Raw genomic sequence first — 14,747 nt, 5'->3', positions numbered from 1 at the left:
CCGGTCTGAATAGGATTAGGATATAATACAAAAGCTAAGTTAAACTTACCACAACAGTCCCCGCGGTTGAGAACTCGCACGGTTTCAATCGGCCAGTCTCCGCCGAGGTCCACTTCCCACCACGGGCTGATCTCAGGGTTGGTCAGGGTACACTGGTTATCCGGCACAGACGTTCCCTTCTCTCCGTCCACGGCTAGGCCCGCCGTATTGGACCCATCTGTAGCTGTGCTGCTTTGTGAGGCCGGTTTTCCAAGGGCAACGTTCTCCACTGTAAGGTAAATATAAATGTTTATAGGCCCGTTCGGGTAGCATCGACTACGAGAAAAGGGTTTTTTAAACAACCCAGCATCCTGGAAAATGTTTGAAAGATGTTCTGGATAAAAAGATTATTCTTATATTCTTATTCTTAGAAATTATTCTTATATATTTCCTTTTATACATACGAGTACATGCATACATACATACATACATACATACATACATACATACAGTTTTAACATAGACATTAAAAGAGTGTCATTCTGTACATTTTCGTCATAATTATTACTACGTATAGATTAAGAAATGCGATAAAAATTCGAAGTTATCTCCTTAACTTCTGACATGATACTTTTTTTAGTTTACCTGCACATGATGCATTAACATTTGCTGATTCTTTCCAAACACCATGTACCAGGGTGAAGAACTGTCCGGTGATTTCGTCCGCGTTAGAGTGGTCACTCTTCACGAACATGGTGTATCCATCTGTTGCACCCACGGTCTTCCCAACAACCCATCGGGCAGAATGACCATTACGGGCAGGGATGTGGTACAGGTACGAGTCGCTGGTGTCGCTTTTGTACACGGGACGCCCAGATGATGTCATGTTGGTCCGGGTGTAGGTTGTCATGAGAGAGGCGTGGCTTGGAGGATGATTGTTGGAGATGCTGACGACACGACACCCTAAGAACAAGGGAAACGAATCGTCAAGAACCGATATCAGATGATTTTGTGTAATCAGAATGAAAAGTCCTCAGAATCAGATTTTGTGTAATCAGAATGAAAAGTCCTCAGAATCAGATTTTGTGCTATCAGAATGAAAAGTCCTCAGTATCAGATTTTGTGTTATCAGAATGAAAAGTCCTCAGTATCAGATTTTGTGTAATCAGAATGAAAAGTCCTCAGTATCAGATTTTGTCTTATCAGAATGAAAAATTTGACTGGCTTTGGACACAAAAGACGAAATATCCCCCACTCTCTATCTCAATGTTTTACCAGGGTATAAACTCTGTCTGCTCGATATAAAAACAGGCATAGTTAAAGCATTTTATGATTTTCCTTCCCAATATCTGCGTACTAGAGAGTAAAAGATAAACAGAACTTACCCTCCAGCATTGGCACCTGCACCATACCCACGACAAGCAACAGAAGGAGTTGTAAACGTTTTACCATGATGGCTGTCATTATCACTGTGCAGAATCAAACAATTAAGCATAATTAATGGTTTGTTTTTTGTTTCGTATCGCCTAATGGCGTTTTCAATGATTTCTGGGGTGGGACCCCAAATAAAAGCCACTAACGTAAAAATCTACTCAGTCCAAATTACAACACACCTTACAAAATACGCTATGCAAATAACAAATTGATACAAAATTAAAGTGACTTAAATAACATACACGATACATAAAGTCATACTTCCAAGATAAGTGAAACAATATAGTAACCTTAACATCATATAACGTAGAACCAAGGTAGGACATGATAGAATGATCAGGATTGGGTGGCATTCGTAAATTAAACGTAAATACTTGTGGCCTTTGCTGTCACAACCCCAACGTATCAAATATCAAAACGGTAGCATGTCCACAACACTATATCACACACATGTACACCGTAGCAGTATCATATAAAGCCGCTAGATTACCAATTATTGATCTTGACCTTTGTTGTCCGAACCCTAACCTACCACTAAGATATCATGATGATACATGCACCACATCCTGAGTCTCAACCGTTTAAAAATCGCATACCTATATGTGGTGTACCTAACACTTCTCGATGAAGGTAACGAATTCTATGTAAACAATAACATCATTATTTGGCGAAGATATGGGGTCGTGTAACTCATTTTGACACAGAAAACAGTTTTTACCACCATATATAAAGGATCAGGTAGCCTTGCCATCAGCCTCTAGAGGCACACCAGGGGAAGGTGTGATATTAAATTTCATATTTGCAACAAGGGCTAAGAATTAACTCCTAAGTGGGCCTGTCCTAGTCTTCTCAGAAATCAGCAATGAGAGAAATAATAAGACCAATGTAACCGATATGTGCAATCTATATGTGATGTGTTTTGTATCTGTGTTATGTGTAAGATCCTACCAACGATTCTGCCTGAGTTAGAGGTCATGTACATGCTTCATTGAAGTGAAAAGACCACCATTGTGTCTTAGAGGTAACTTGATAGGTATGAATGGTAACTTAACCATCACACACACACCCGCCTGCATAATCTACTGTCTAGGTCTGACGAAAGAAAAGTGCAAAAGTGCCATGGAACTGTTTTATCTCTAGCTGGCGAAAATATCAAGTACGCATACAAACTCAACTTTCACAATCTGTATATCTTCTATACATCCCGGTAAAACATGGGTCTTTCTTACCTAAGTTTGGGCGCTGGTTTCTAAGAACAATATATAAGGTAGAGTTAAGTTACATCCCCACATTATAGTGAAGCATTTCCTTTACGGAGTATTTTATGCGTGACAATGCCAGGAACACCAGCTGAAATGGCATGAGAACCGCCAATTGAAGCTAAATAGAAAAAAAATAAACAGCACTAGGCAACATTCTTCTACTATTTCTTTCTTTATGAGGCGGACAAAAAATACCCGGCAATGCATGTACGAGTATGCAACAGCCCGCATTGTCGACCGAGCGGAATTTCAAATTCCTATAGGCAAAGTTGAACAAAAGAAAAATGAGCACCACAGAAACATACTTGGACAGTGCCTTTCCATGTGTTTTGTCCTTCCTCAAATACTAGCAGATCATGTACATGTACACCGTTGCAGTAGATATATAAAGTAAAAATTATAGAATATTAAGTAAAAATTGAATTTTCACAGGCTGTGATCTTATCTTCTATACATGTAAGCCCCGGAAAAGCTTTCTAATGCTTAGGTCACATTTCCAAACCGGGGCCCGGCCGGGCTTTTCTTGTAAACGAGAAATTAACAATTCATATCAAGAATATAAAGAAATAGTGCCCATGACTGTTATTAAGAACTTTTCTATGTTTTGTTGTCTTTTATATCATATAATTCGTTCCCCAAAGCTACCCGGCCGGGCCCCGTGTGGGAATTGTGACCTCAGCATTACCTACGTTTTCGCGCTGGTTTCTAATAACGTTATAATCAGTAGTATGCTTTAAGCCTAGGTCACAATTCAAGAAAGGGACCCGCTCGGCGCGTTTTTCGGCACTACCGAACGGGACCTGGACGGAGACTGGCGGGGTTCCCGACGGCTGTCGGCCTATTTTTGGCCCCGCGCGGTCACCGAATTGATTTTTAATTCAAACTTAAAATCGCTTCGGGTCCCGCGTCGGGCAAGGTACACCGAAGCGACGCCGTAACCTCACAGGACAAAGCCGTAACCTAGCCTCCGCGTCCCGCCAGGCGGCCGCACTGGCACTTGTCCAAGATTATGACGTCACGTGTAATGATCTGTGCTTTAACTGTTCAGAAGTCAAGAAGGTGGTTATAGAGGGTATTATGATGTTCTCGACATAGCTCCATCATCAGTGAATCGTAGTGACCATATCCGAGTCTGCGCATCAACCAGGGGCAAACCCATCATACCAGCCAGGGGCGTACCATGCAGGCTGGGACCCGCCAGGATCCTCCCTGGACCCCGCCAGGGACCCTGTAGTTGCCCGGTCGGAACGTAAGAGCCAGTCGGCACCCTACCGCATCCCGCACGGGTCAAGACGGGAGACTGACCGGGCACCGGAAAGGTTCCTAACAGAACCCGACCGTCAAAGGGACGACCAAAAGTTTTGTGAATTTTAAATAGAAGCCGCCTCAGTGCCCCGACAGGAAGCCGTGAAAGAATATTCAATTGTGACCCTGACAGCCGGCGCACGCTCGGCGTCATGACGCCTGCCGGCGTCTTCACCGAGAACATGCCGAACAGGCCTTTGAAATGTGACACCAGCTTTACGAGTATGCAGTCCGCGTTGTCGACCGAGCACTTAAAACTTGATATTCCTAGGCAAGGTTGAACAAAAGAAAAATGCGCACCATAGAAATACATGTGGAAAATCCATGGAAAAAATGGCGAAAACAAGAGCCGTGACATGTGTGGCTTTCTTAATCTTCTGTTTACGAAAACGCAACTTAAGACTTATTGATAAAGCTGCAGGTCTCGGATATATATACCGGGGTTCCTGTACATACTCTGTGTGCGAGTCCCGGACATTTTCGAGGGTGTTGTAGTCCAGAACCGTGCCTGGGGCAAATCTACGTTCTGGGACACGCGGGTCGAGAACCGTGCTTCACCGCGCACAGTTCTGGACATATAATAGAGGGCCTTATCCCGTAGAGTAGAACTGAGGCTCTTACCTTCTATTGATGTAAAGCAGGCACAGACGTTGTGGAGGAATTAAAGGAACCAAAAATTACTATAAAAAAAACTCCAGCACTGAGACCACGCACTGTTCAGAAACTCTGGCAGCTCAAGAGTGCTACAGTTTGTCTGCCAATTTAAAGCTCTGAAGACTACGGAAAGTCCCGTGAGTATGTAAGTAAACATATACGCTCGCACAATGCACCTGAAGTAAGCGGGGTGTTATGTTTCTCGCTACCTGCCAAAATAAACAATGAGACAATGTGGGTATTTCCAGTGACTTATGTGGTAACATGACGAAGGGGATTCCCTAGACTCACAAATCGCCACACATCAAAGGATTTTCAAAGCTGAGATAATATACCTACCAATAAGTTGCTAATGAACGACAGTAAAGAATACTTGAGACCTTGATTTGTGCCCAGCTATAATCTATGGCCAACAAGTGCGCACAATCTTGCCATAAACTTAATGACTTCTCTGTGACGCAGAACACTTCGAGTTTCTGATGTAATGCTTTCACATTCGGTGCGTCGTGAGCGACGTCTGTCGTAATGTCAAGCTATCACTGACGATTGAAAAAATTTGAAAATCCACTGATGTGTTAGCCAGAATGGCCCAGAAGGTCATCTACCGCTGAACTGATCCTGTCTACATATTACGAATACTACAAAAACACCGTTTTTCACCGTTGTAACAACAATTGTGAATCAGACCCCGTGGCCTGTCACATGTTCAGGACCTTCCCCTAACCTTGCTTCCAAACATCAGCCGACCAATGTTGACTTAAGTTTTGGAGCAGCCTGACAACTACTACCTTTCTATACGAATCATATAGAATTTAAGTTAAATTTGAGTGAAATTTAACCCCCCGTCACTGTTGAACTACTCCCTGAACTTTGTTACGTGTACGCTAAGATGGCTATCAATAGCATAAATGTGTTGAAAATACTCTGATACAATCTGAAGATCTATTGGCTTCTTAAATTATGCTGTCAACAAACAAACAAACAAACAAACAGACAGACACACATACACGTCGAAAGCAGAACCTTCTTGTCGAAGGTAATAAACGGCATCGAGAACATATGAGGGACCTCAGTCGCAACTACATATTATACATTTATATGCACATCTCACTCCTTATATTTCCCAAGTCATATATATAAGTATATATATGAATTATTACTGAATGTACTGAAACTCTTGTGGGAAAAAAGTACTGAAACTCTGGCGCTAAAAAAAACCGTGACAATGTGGCTTTCTGCATCTTATATTTACGAAAACTTAACCCTAAGACGTATTGATAAAGCTGCAGGTCCCGGATATACGCCGCCTGTACATGCCCTGTGTGCGAGTCCCGGACATTTTCGAGGGTGTTGTAGTCCATAACCGTGCCTGGGGCAAATCTACGTTCTAGGACACGCGGAGACTGTCCAGAACCGTGCCTAACCGCCCACAGTTCTGGACGCACAATAGAGTAGAACTGAGGCTCTTACCTTCTATTGATGTAAAGCAGGCACAGACGTTGAGGAGGAAAGGAAAAACCAAAAACTAGTAGAATAAAAACACTCCAGCACTGAGACCACGTACTGGTCAGAAACTCTGGCAGCTCAAGAGTGCTACTGTATTGTCTGCCAATTTAAAGCTCTGAAGACTACGGAAAGTCCCGTGAGTATGTAAGTAAACATATACGCTCGCACAATGCACCTGAAGTAAGCGGGGTGTTATGTTTCTCGCTACTTGCCAAAATAAACAATGAGACAATGTGGGTATTTCCAGTGACTTAAGCGGTACCATGACGAAGGGGATTCCCTAGACTCACAAATCGCCACACATCAAAGGATTTGCAAAGCTGAGGTAATATACCTACCAATAAGTTGCTAATAAATGAAGGTAAAGAATACCTTAAACCTTGATTTGTGCCCAGTGATTATCTATGGCCAACAAGTGCGTACAATCTTGCCATAAACTTAATGACTTCTCTGTGACGCAGAACACTTCGAGTTTCTGATGTAATGCTTTCACTTTCGGCGCGTCGTGAGCGATGTCCGTCGTAACGTCAAGCTCTCACTGACGATTGGAAAGATTTGAAAATCCACTGATGTGTTAGCCAGAATGGCCCAGGCGGCAATCCACCGCTGAACTGATCCTGTCTACATACAAATACTGCAAAAACACCGTGTTCCACCGTTGTAACAACAATTGTGAATAAAACCCCGTACCCTGCCACACGTTCAGGACCTTCCCGTAACCTTGCTTCCAAACATCAGCCGACCAATGTTGACTTAAGTTTTGGGGCAGCCTGACAACTTCTACCTTTCTATACGAATCATATAGAATTTAAGTTAAATTTGAGTGAAATGTAACCCCCGATTATGCCCCGGTCACTGTTGAACTACTCCCGAACAACAAGCCGTAGTACGGTACCTCCCGTAGCCTTAATTTTGTTACGTGTACGTTAAGGTGGCTATCAATAGCATAAATGTGTTGAAAATGCTCTGATACAATCTGAAGATCTATTGGCTTCTTGAATTATGGTGTCAACAAACAAACAGACACACATACACACCGAAAGCAGAACCTTCTTGTCGAAGGTAATAAACGGCATCGAGAACATATGAGGGACCTCAGACGCAAGTACATATTATACATTTATATGCACATCTCACTCCTTATATTTCCCAAGTCATATATATAAATATATATATGTATTATTACTGAATGTACTGAAACTCGTGTGGGAAAAAAAGATATTGAGATAACAAAACGGTATGGGTACTTTACCTGATGTTGGAATTATCGATGTATTATTGTGAGATTTACAGAACTCTTTCCTGCCAGATGCTTGAATGTTCTTGCGTTGATTTAGAGGTACAGCTATATTTCCACCGTTTTGTCAGACCAGGCGGACCAGTGCAAGCTTTATGACCTACTTCCTACCCAGCTCGTTCCTTGCTGGTTGCCCGGCACCGCTCGCCGGTCGGCTCTCGGTACCCGGTCACTCACTACCCACCTTTATATACTGTAACCTCGGAAAACGGATCACACAGCAAAACCTTCCACCCGGGAGTTCCCCAAAGTTTCGGTCCCCAGCGATGACTTGTAATTTCGGTCCAATGAAAGGTTTTGCAGGTTTCAAGGAGAGAAAAAAGTCCGTAGATTGTTGTTAGATTGTTGCAATTTAATCTGGACACCTTTTTCTGACGCTATCAATGCCAGTGTTTCACGAAGTATTAAAATTTTCTTCACCTGGGGAACTATTTTGCGGCGCAACGATCTTATTCACGAGTTTCACATTCCCATGATGCATTGCGCCTTGTGTGTGTGGGGGGGGGGGGGGAATTTCCCAATTTGCATGACGCAGAAACGTATCCTGTTGACGTTAAACAGCTTGTTTTTCTGCGTGTTTTGAGGTGTTGGGGCATTTTATACTCAACAATTCATTGACTTACTATGGGACAAATCTGACAACAAATAGGGAATGAAGTTTTAGTGTTCTTTATGACATGGAACATCTGGTTTGTAACGTTCTTTCAACTGATGTTTAACGCATCGTTTATATATAGAGACAACATGTCGTTAATACTATACCTACGTATACATACATACTTTGTTGATTAATCCAGATGTATATGGAATCTTAGATTTTTCCTTATAAGCTTGACTTATTATATCTGTAAAATGCTGAAAAGCTAAGGGGTCTACATGTCTTTTCCATCAAGGCGAGTTCAGTTTCTTTTCTGTGTAATTTTAAGTCAACTGCATCAATCTAACGTGAAATTCTACCGGCCATGCTCCTTAATGCATATATACGTATGGACGATTTTGAACAAAGCCTAAAGCATGGTTAGCTTGCCAGCCCTCTCAAGTTTATCGTCAATGCCACTCTATAGTCCCACATTCAGACCCGCGGTACCGTGACCAAGGGGATTTCCTGGACTCACAAATCGCCACACATCAAAGGACTCGCAAAACTGAGATGCCTGCCAATAACTTGCTGATAAACAATGGATATCCATTCCCGTTTGTAGAGCCACCAGGTCTCAGAGAACATTTGTGATCAGAGCTATAACTATCTGGAATACTCTCCCTAGCGAAACTAGAACAACCCGCTCCATCAGCTCCTTTAAAAACAAACTATGGACAATACTTGATAACTACTTGACGACAACTACTTAGTAAAACTGTACGAGTTCAATAGAATTGTATTAACAATGTATATTTAGTGCACAACGTAATCATAGTAAATGCACGACGTCTAGGCCAGATTTTATTGCAACATCTGTTATGTAATTATAGTATGTTAACCTGGCATATAAATGTAATTGTAGTAAACGCACGACGACTAGGCCGGATATCATAGCTTGTTAACGTTTGGCCGCAACATCTGTTATGTAATAGTATGTTTATCTGAAGTGTAACTGACACTGTTAACTGTTACCTGTTCCGAATTGTTTATGTTCTTGTTGTGAGGGCTAGCCCTTTATAATAGCCTCCGCATATCGCTAGTTGGGCAGTCCTGGCTGCATACATATGTATTATCAGCCTAATAAATCAAATCAAATCAAATCTTTCACCACATTATGCCGTCTTGTGGATGAAATGTAGGCAAAAGCAAAGACTTGACGTAAATATATTAACTGAGTGTATATAGTGTAAATAGCCACACTTAGTGTTCCTATTATGTGGTGAAGGTTAATACTTGACGATTTGTGTGTTCAGGTAATCCCCTAGGTCAGGTTCCAGCGGGTCTGAATGTGGTTTTAGGCTGACCTTGATGGTTTACATTGGAGGGCCGATAGCAAGGCTTTACGCTTGGTCAGTCAAAAATTTAAAAAAATCATTTGTATGTATTAACTTAAGGGGAAATGCCGGTATAATTCCACGTTAGTTGTGAGTAATTAACTTAGAAACACTCAGAAAAGGGACTGAGTACGCCTTGTGAGGAAAAGGCATGCAGACCCCATTTCCTGATTTGATCAACACCTCAGAGTAGAGCTACACGAAACGCAGCCCTACTTCACTTATTGACGCAGGATCGCTGCGCCACAAAATAGTCCCACAGTTGAGGAAATAACTATATTTCGTAAAACACTGAGTCATGGATATCCAGATTACATCGAAACAATATCAAAGAAACTTCCTATCATTTAAGCGTGTAGAAGTGATTTCTTTTGGCCAAAAGCACAGGTCATCGGTATAGGACTGAGACTTAGGGAAACCCCCAGGTGGAAGGTTTTACTGCGTGATCCGTTTTCCGAGGTTATATATATATCCATGGCACTTTGTCTGGCGGTTCGTTAGTAGTTGCATTTGGCAATTACTGTACTTTAACCTGAAGGAAGGTACAAGCGGTTGACAGGAAAGAGTTCTGCTCCATGCGATATTTCATGACAAGACTTCCATCCAGAAGGTAAAGTACCAAACGTTTGTTAGTTAAGCATTATCATTAATTTAGTCAACGTTTACGTATGTTAGTTCTATGTGCATGTCTGAATGTTTTGTTACGTAGTGCCGAACATCAGCATGGCTGCCTGGAGAGCCAACGAATTGTACCCGTCACAATCCCGATTGTATTAATAATTGTGCCTTCTTTACATGGCATTCATTTTCTACAAATTTAAAGTCTCAGCATTGATGCATACTTTGGGGAAAAACAGTTTATGTTTATCGAAGGAAAACATATCATTTAATATATTTTCATTTATCAAATTGAAACCAGATCGAGTGTGTAAACAGTATACCTGCCAAAATTACAGCCTATCGAAATATACACTTCTTTATGACAGGCCAATCGTGATTTGATATTCCACTACCTACTTTAGACACGGGGAGTAAAGGCCGACTGTCACCTCCAAGTGGTGCTCCCTGGGTAACGCCAACGACAGCGGCAACTCCTGACTCTGGACCACGCTCAGCATGAGAAGGAGGAAGGTTAGGCGTAGGGCCAGCGACCCCACCCTGTAAAACAACACTTGCTACAGAAACAGAAGGAAGCATATCTAACCTACCTGGCGATGGGAACGATGCTACCCGAAGGGGTCGAATGACGACTGGGGACCAAAGTCGAGAGAACGTCTTCAGTCCGACTGCAGGAATCCTGTCACCAAAGAAGCTTATTCGTATAGGATGCTGGAACGTGAGAACTCTCTTCCAAACAGGGAAATTAGCCCAAGCAGTAAGAGAAATGAATGACTTTAACTTAGCCTTGCTAGGAGTAACAGAAGCTAGATGGACCAATACTGGGAAACAAACACTTAACACGGGTGAAGTGATAATATGGTCTGGCAGAACAGATAACCTACATCAAGAGGGGGTTGCTCTCATCATTAGCAAGAAGTACACCAATACACTACTACAATGGAAACCTGTCAACGAACGCCTGTTGTATGTGAGACTAAATTCAACATATGCAAAGTTGTCAGTAGTGGTGGCGTATGCACCTACCAATGACGCAGATGGAGAAGATAAGGATAAGTTCTACAGTGCCCTACAGGGGGTTCTAGAAGACATACCGAGACATGATGTAATGGTTCTAATGGGTGACTTTAACGCTAGAGTCGGGAACATCAACACAAAAAGAGAAAAACACATGGGGAATCATGGAATGGGCAGTATGACAGACAATGGAGAACGTTTGATTGACATATGTGAGGAGTATGATCTTGCTATAGGAGGAACACTTTTTGAACACAAGAATATTCATAAGTTAACATGGACATCTCCAGATGGGAAAACAGAAAGCCAAATCGACCACATTATGGTGAACAACAAATGGAAGCGATCTCTCCTAGACGTAAGAGTAATGAGAAGTGCTGACATAGGCAGCGATCACAAACTAGTAGTAGCAAAAATCAGCATCAAGCTAAGAAAGACAAAGATCGGCAGTCACAGAGAAAGACGCTTTGATGTAGACACACTCAAAGATCCAAAAGTAAAGAAAGATTTTAGCATCGCGTTGAAAAACCGCTTCTCTATTCTCGAGGATGAAGAGATAATGACGATCGATGGCTTTAACGAAGCCATGACACATGCTGCAAAAGAGACCATTGGGTACAAGAAAAACAACAAATCAAAATGGATCACAACAAACACATGGAGACTAATTGAAGAAAGAAAACAAACCAAAAAGAAGCTACTAAGCTCCAAATCACCAAGGCTCAAAGAAAGATACAACACACAATACAAAAAGAAAGACAAAGAAGTAAAAAGGCAGCAAGGAGAGACAAACGGAAGTTTATAGATAACCTCGCCAAACATGCTGAACAAGCGGCCCAGAAGAAAGATCTGAAAACTGTGTATAGTATAACAAGAAAGCTATGTGGTCACAACACCGCGAACCAGGACCAACCTGTACAAACTAGAGATGGGGTCACCATCACTGAGGAAAGAGCTAAACTAGAAAGGTGGAGGGAACATTTTAATGAAATTCTCAATCGACCACAGCCACAAACATTACCGAATATTACAGAGGCAGACACGGACCTAGATATTAATCTAAATGACATTACAGTCTTGGAAGTAAAAGATGCAATAAAGAAGGCAAAGAATGGAAAAGCTCCAGGAGAGGATGGGATAAGTGCGGAGATGCTCAAAGCAGAAGAACAGATAACTCCCAAAATTCTTAGAGATATTTTTCAGGAAATATGGAACACAGAAAAAATACCAGATAAATGGAAAACTGGTCTTATCTGCAAAATTCCAAAGAAAGGAAATCTACAGAACTGCAACAACTGGAGGGGTATAACATTGATATCACTTACCTGCAAGGTTTTCTGCCGCATCATCCTCAAACGCATCTCAGCAGCCGTTGATGCCATTATGAGAAAAGAGCAAGCGGGTTTTAGAAAAGGACGTTCGTGTAACGATCACATCTTTGTTTTAAGACAGATACTGGAACAGACACAAGAGTGGAACAGCCCGTTATACGTAGTCTTTGTCGATTTTGAGAAGGCTTTCGACAGTTTGCACCGCGAGTCATTATGGAAGATATTAAGACACTATGGAATTCCACAAAAAATTGTCAACATTATTAGAACATTATATGAAGACTTTGAATGTAAAGTGATACATAACAACATGTTGACAGACCCGTTCAGTGTAAACACAGGAGTCAAACAAGGATGTATCTTATCCCCTCTTCTATTCTCTCTGGCTATAGACTGGCTCATGAAGAATGTCACGAAAGATAAAAACAGAGGCATACAGTGGACCATCAATACAGTATTAGAAGATCTAGACTATGCCGATGACTTGGGGCTCCTTTCAAGCAGACATACTGATGCACAAGAGAAAACAGGAAGATTAAATGAAACATCCAACTCCATTGGGCTCAAAGTAAATGAAGGAAAGACACAAGTCCTGAGGAAAAACACTACAAACAATGCCCCAATTGTGGTTAATGGAAAAGATCTAAAGGAAGTCAAAGAGTTCACTTACCTGGGCAGTAAAGTAACTGCAGATGGAGATTGCAACAGGGAGGTGGACTTAAGGATCAGTAAAGCAAACCAAGCTTTTGCAATCCTCCGGCCAGTATGGAAGAACAAACAAATACATACCAGGACAGAAATCAACATCTACAGAAGTAACGTCCTCAGTGTTCTCTTATACGGAGCTGAATGTTGGAAAGAGACATCTTACATCAAAAACAAACTTAATGTCTTCCAAAATAAATGTCTGCGTAGAATACTAAAAATCTTCTGGCCAAAAACGATCTCCAATAGAAATCTCCATCTAAAAACAAGACTCATGACAATAGACCAAATGTTGATAAACAGACGATGGAGATGGTTAGGCCACATATGCCGCATGCCACCAGATAGTATAACCAGAACAGCTCTAAGATGGACGCCTCAGGGCAGGAGACCTAGAGGACGACCGAAGGAAACATGGAGAAGAACCATCGACAAAGAAGTGCGGAGCCATGGTTTCACTCTCGATGAGGCACCAAAGATGGCAGCGGACCGGACCAGATGGAAGACCTTCCTTCTGCCTTAAGAGCCATGCTGGCTCAGAAGAGGACTAAGTAAGTAAAGTAAGTACTTTAGACACACATGTACTTCTGAGTCCTGACACATACACTTTTTTTAGAAATCAGGCATATGCATGTTTTTCTTTAATAAAGTCTATTCATGCCACCTCAAATTTGGTACGTAGTCTCAAAGAAACTTGCTTTAGACATTTTATTGGGCTTTTTTTACAATTTTTTTCGCCGACCGAATTTGATTGGCGCAATTGTATACTGTCCTGCCAATTTATAATTGTCTTGCTAATTTGATACTGTGTTACAGCCACCAAAAGATTTACCTAAAGACTTTGGTTCAACTATCAAAAGCAGTCATTGGCTGAAAATAAGCTAATAACATTAAAGGATGTTATATAGTGATAACCTCAAAGGACATCACATATGTTACACATATGACACGGATACGTTAACATAATTTATGTAACACAGGCCAAGCTCGAAGAAAAAGTGTTTTACGGCTAATTAAAAAAAAACTACTTCTTCTAAAGATTTGGGAAGCCTTTACCCTCTAAAAGTTATGCCCCACTGCCTCTATCATCAACTTTTAAAAAGCTTAACTAGTCCATTGCCACCCTTTTACAAACAACAGATTTGACTCCAGCAACATAAGAATTATTTACATGGCTCATCCACCGTCAATAACTGTACATAGTATTTCTATGTAGCTATTTAGCTTTTTCTTGTAGCTATTCCTGAGCTATTGTGTTTCTCACATTGTTATTATTATCGTCATTATAATGTAGTATTGTTTCAATTCTTGTTTCTGTCGATTTGTTAGCAATGATTTATCATTTCTCTATAGGTCCATTGTTATTTTTTATTATAATCATTATTGTTATTAGCTTTTTAATGCCCTCTTTTTATCTTATTTCACTTTGGTCAGGGAGCATAAAACATTGTCCTGTTTCCTTTTGCCGTTCACGTATCTGTAATAAAGCTAAAATAACTAGAAAGGCCGACATTTGCTTGGGAGCAAATACAGCATATTTCAGTCCATCTCCCTCCCACGCAAAAGTGGACTATTCCAAACCTACCCCAGTGCAAAACTGGCAAAGGTTCTCAAATAAATGAATTAAATATAGTAGCTATATGAGAACAAAGATGCAACAACAAG

General features: G+C 41.3%; 1 protein-coding gene across 3 annotated transcripts in view; it reads right to left on the bottom strand.

Annotated features, from left to right (window-relative positions):
• LOC109468288 overlaps positions 1 to 7,603 on the bottom strand; it is a 20,770-nt gene extending 13,167 nt beyond the window's left edge. For 2 of the 3 annotated variants that reach the window (XM_019766542.1, XM_019766544.1), the window contains exons 1-4: positions 7,393 to 7,603; positions 1,365 to 1,448; positions 625 to 942; positions 50 to 268 (exon numbers count right to left, since the gene is read on the bottom strand). In XM_019766542.1, the coding sequence (XP_019622101.1) occupies positions 50 to 268; positions 625 to 942; positions 1,365 to 1,443 (616 nt within the window). In that variant the 5' untranslated portion in view covers positions 1,444 to 1,448; positions 7,393 to 7,603. Of the gene's footprint in view, positions 1 to 49; positions 269 to 624; positions 943 to 1,364; positions 1,449 to 6,104; positions 6,247 to 7,392 lie in introns of those variants that run through there. The other variant, XM_019766543.1, reaches the window with a different exon arrangement.
• Positions 7,604 to 14,747: the final 7,144 nt, after the last annotated feature.

This window comes from Branchiostoma belcheri, unplaced genomic scaffold (genome assembly GCF_001625305.1).
Source record: "Branchiostoma belcheri isolate BF01 breed outbred unplaced genomic scaffold, Haploidv18h27 scaffold198, whole genome shotgun sequence".
Lineage (NCBI taxonomy): Eukaryota > Metazoa > Chordata > Leptocardii > Amphioxiformes > Branchiostomatidae > Branchiostoma > Branchiostoma belcheri.
This window is presented reverse-complemented; position numbering and strand designations above follow the sequence as displayed.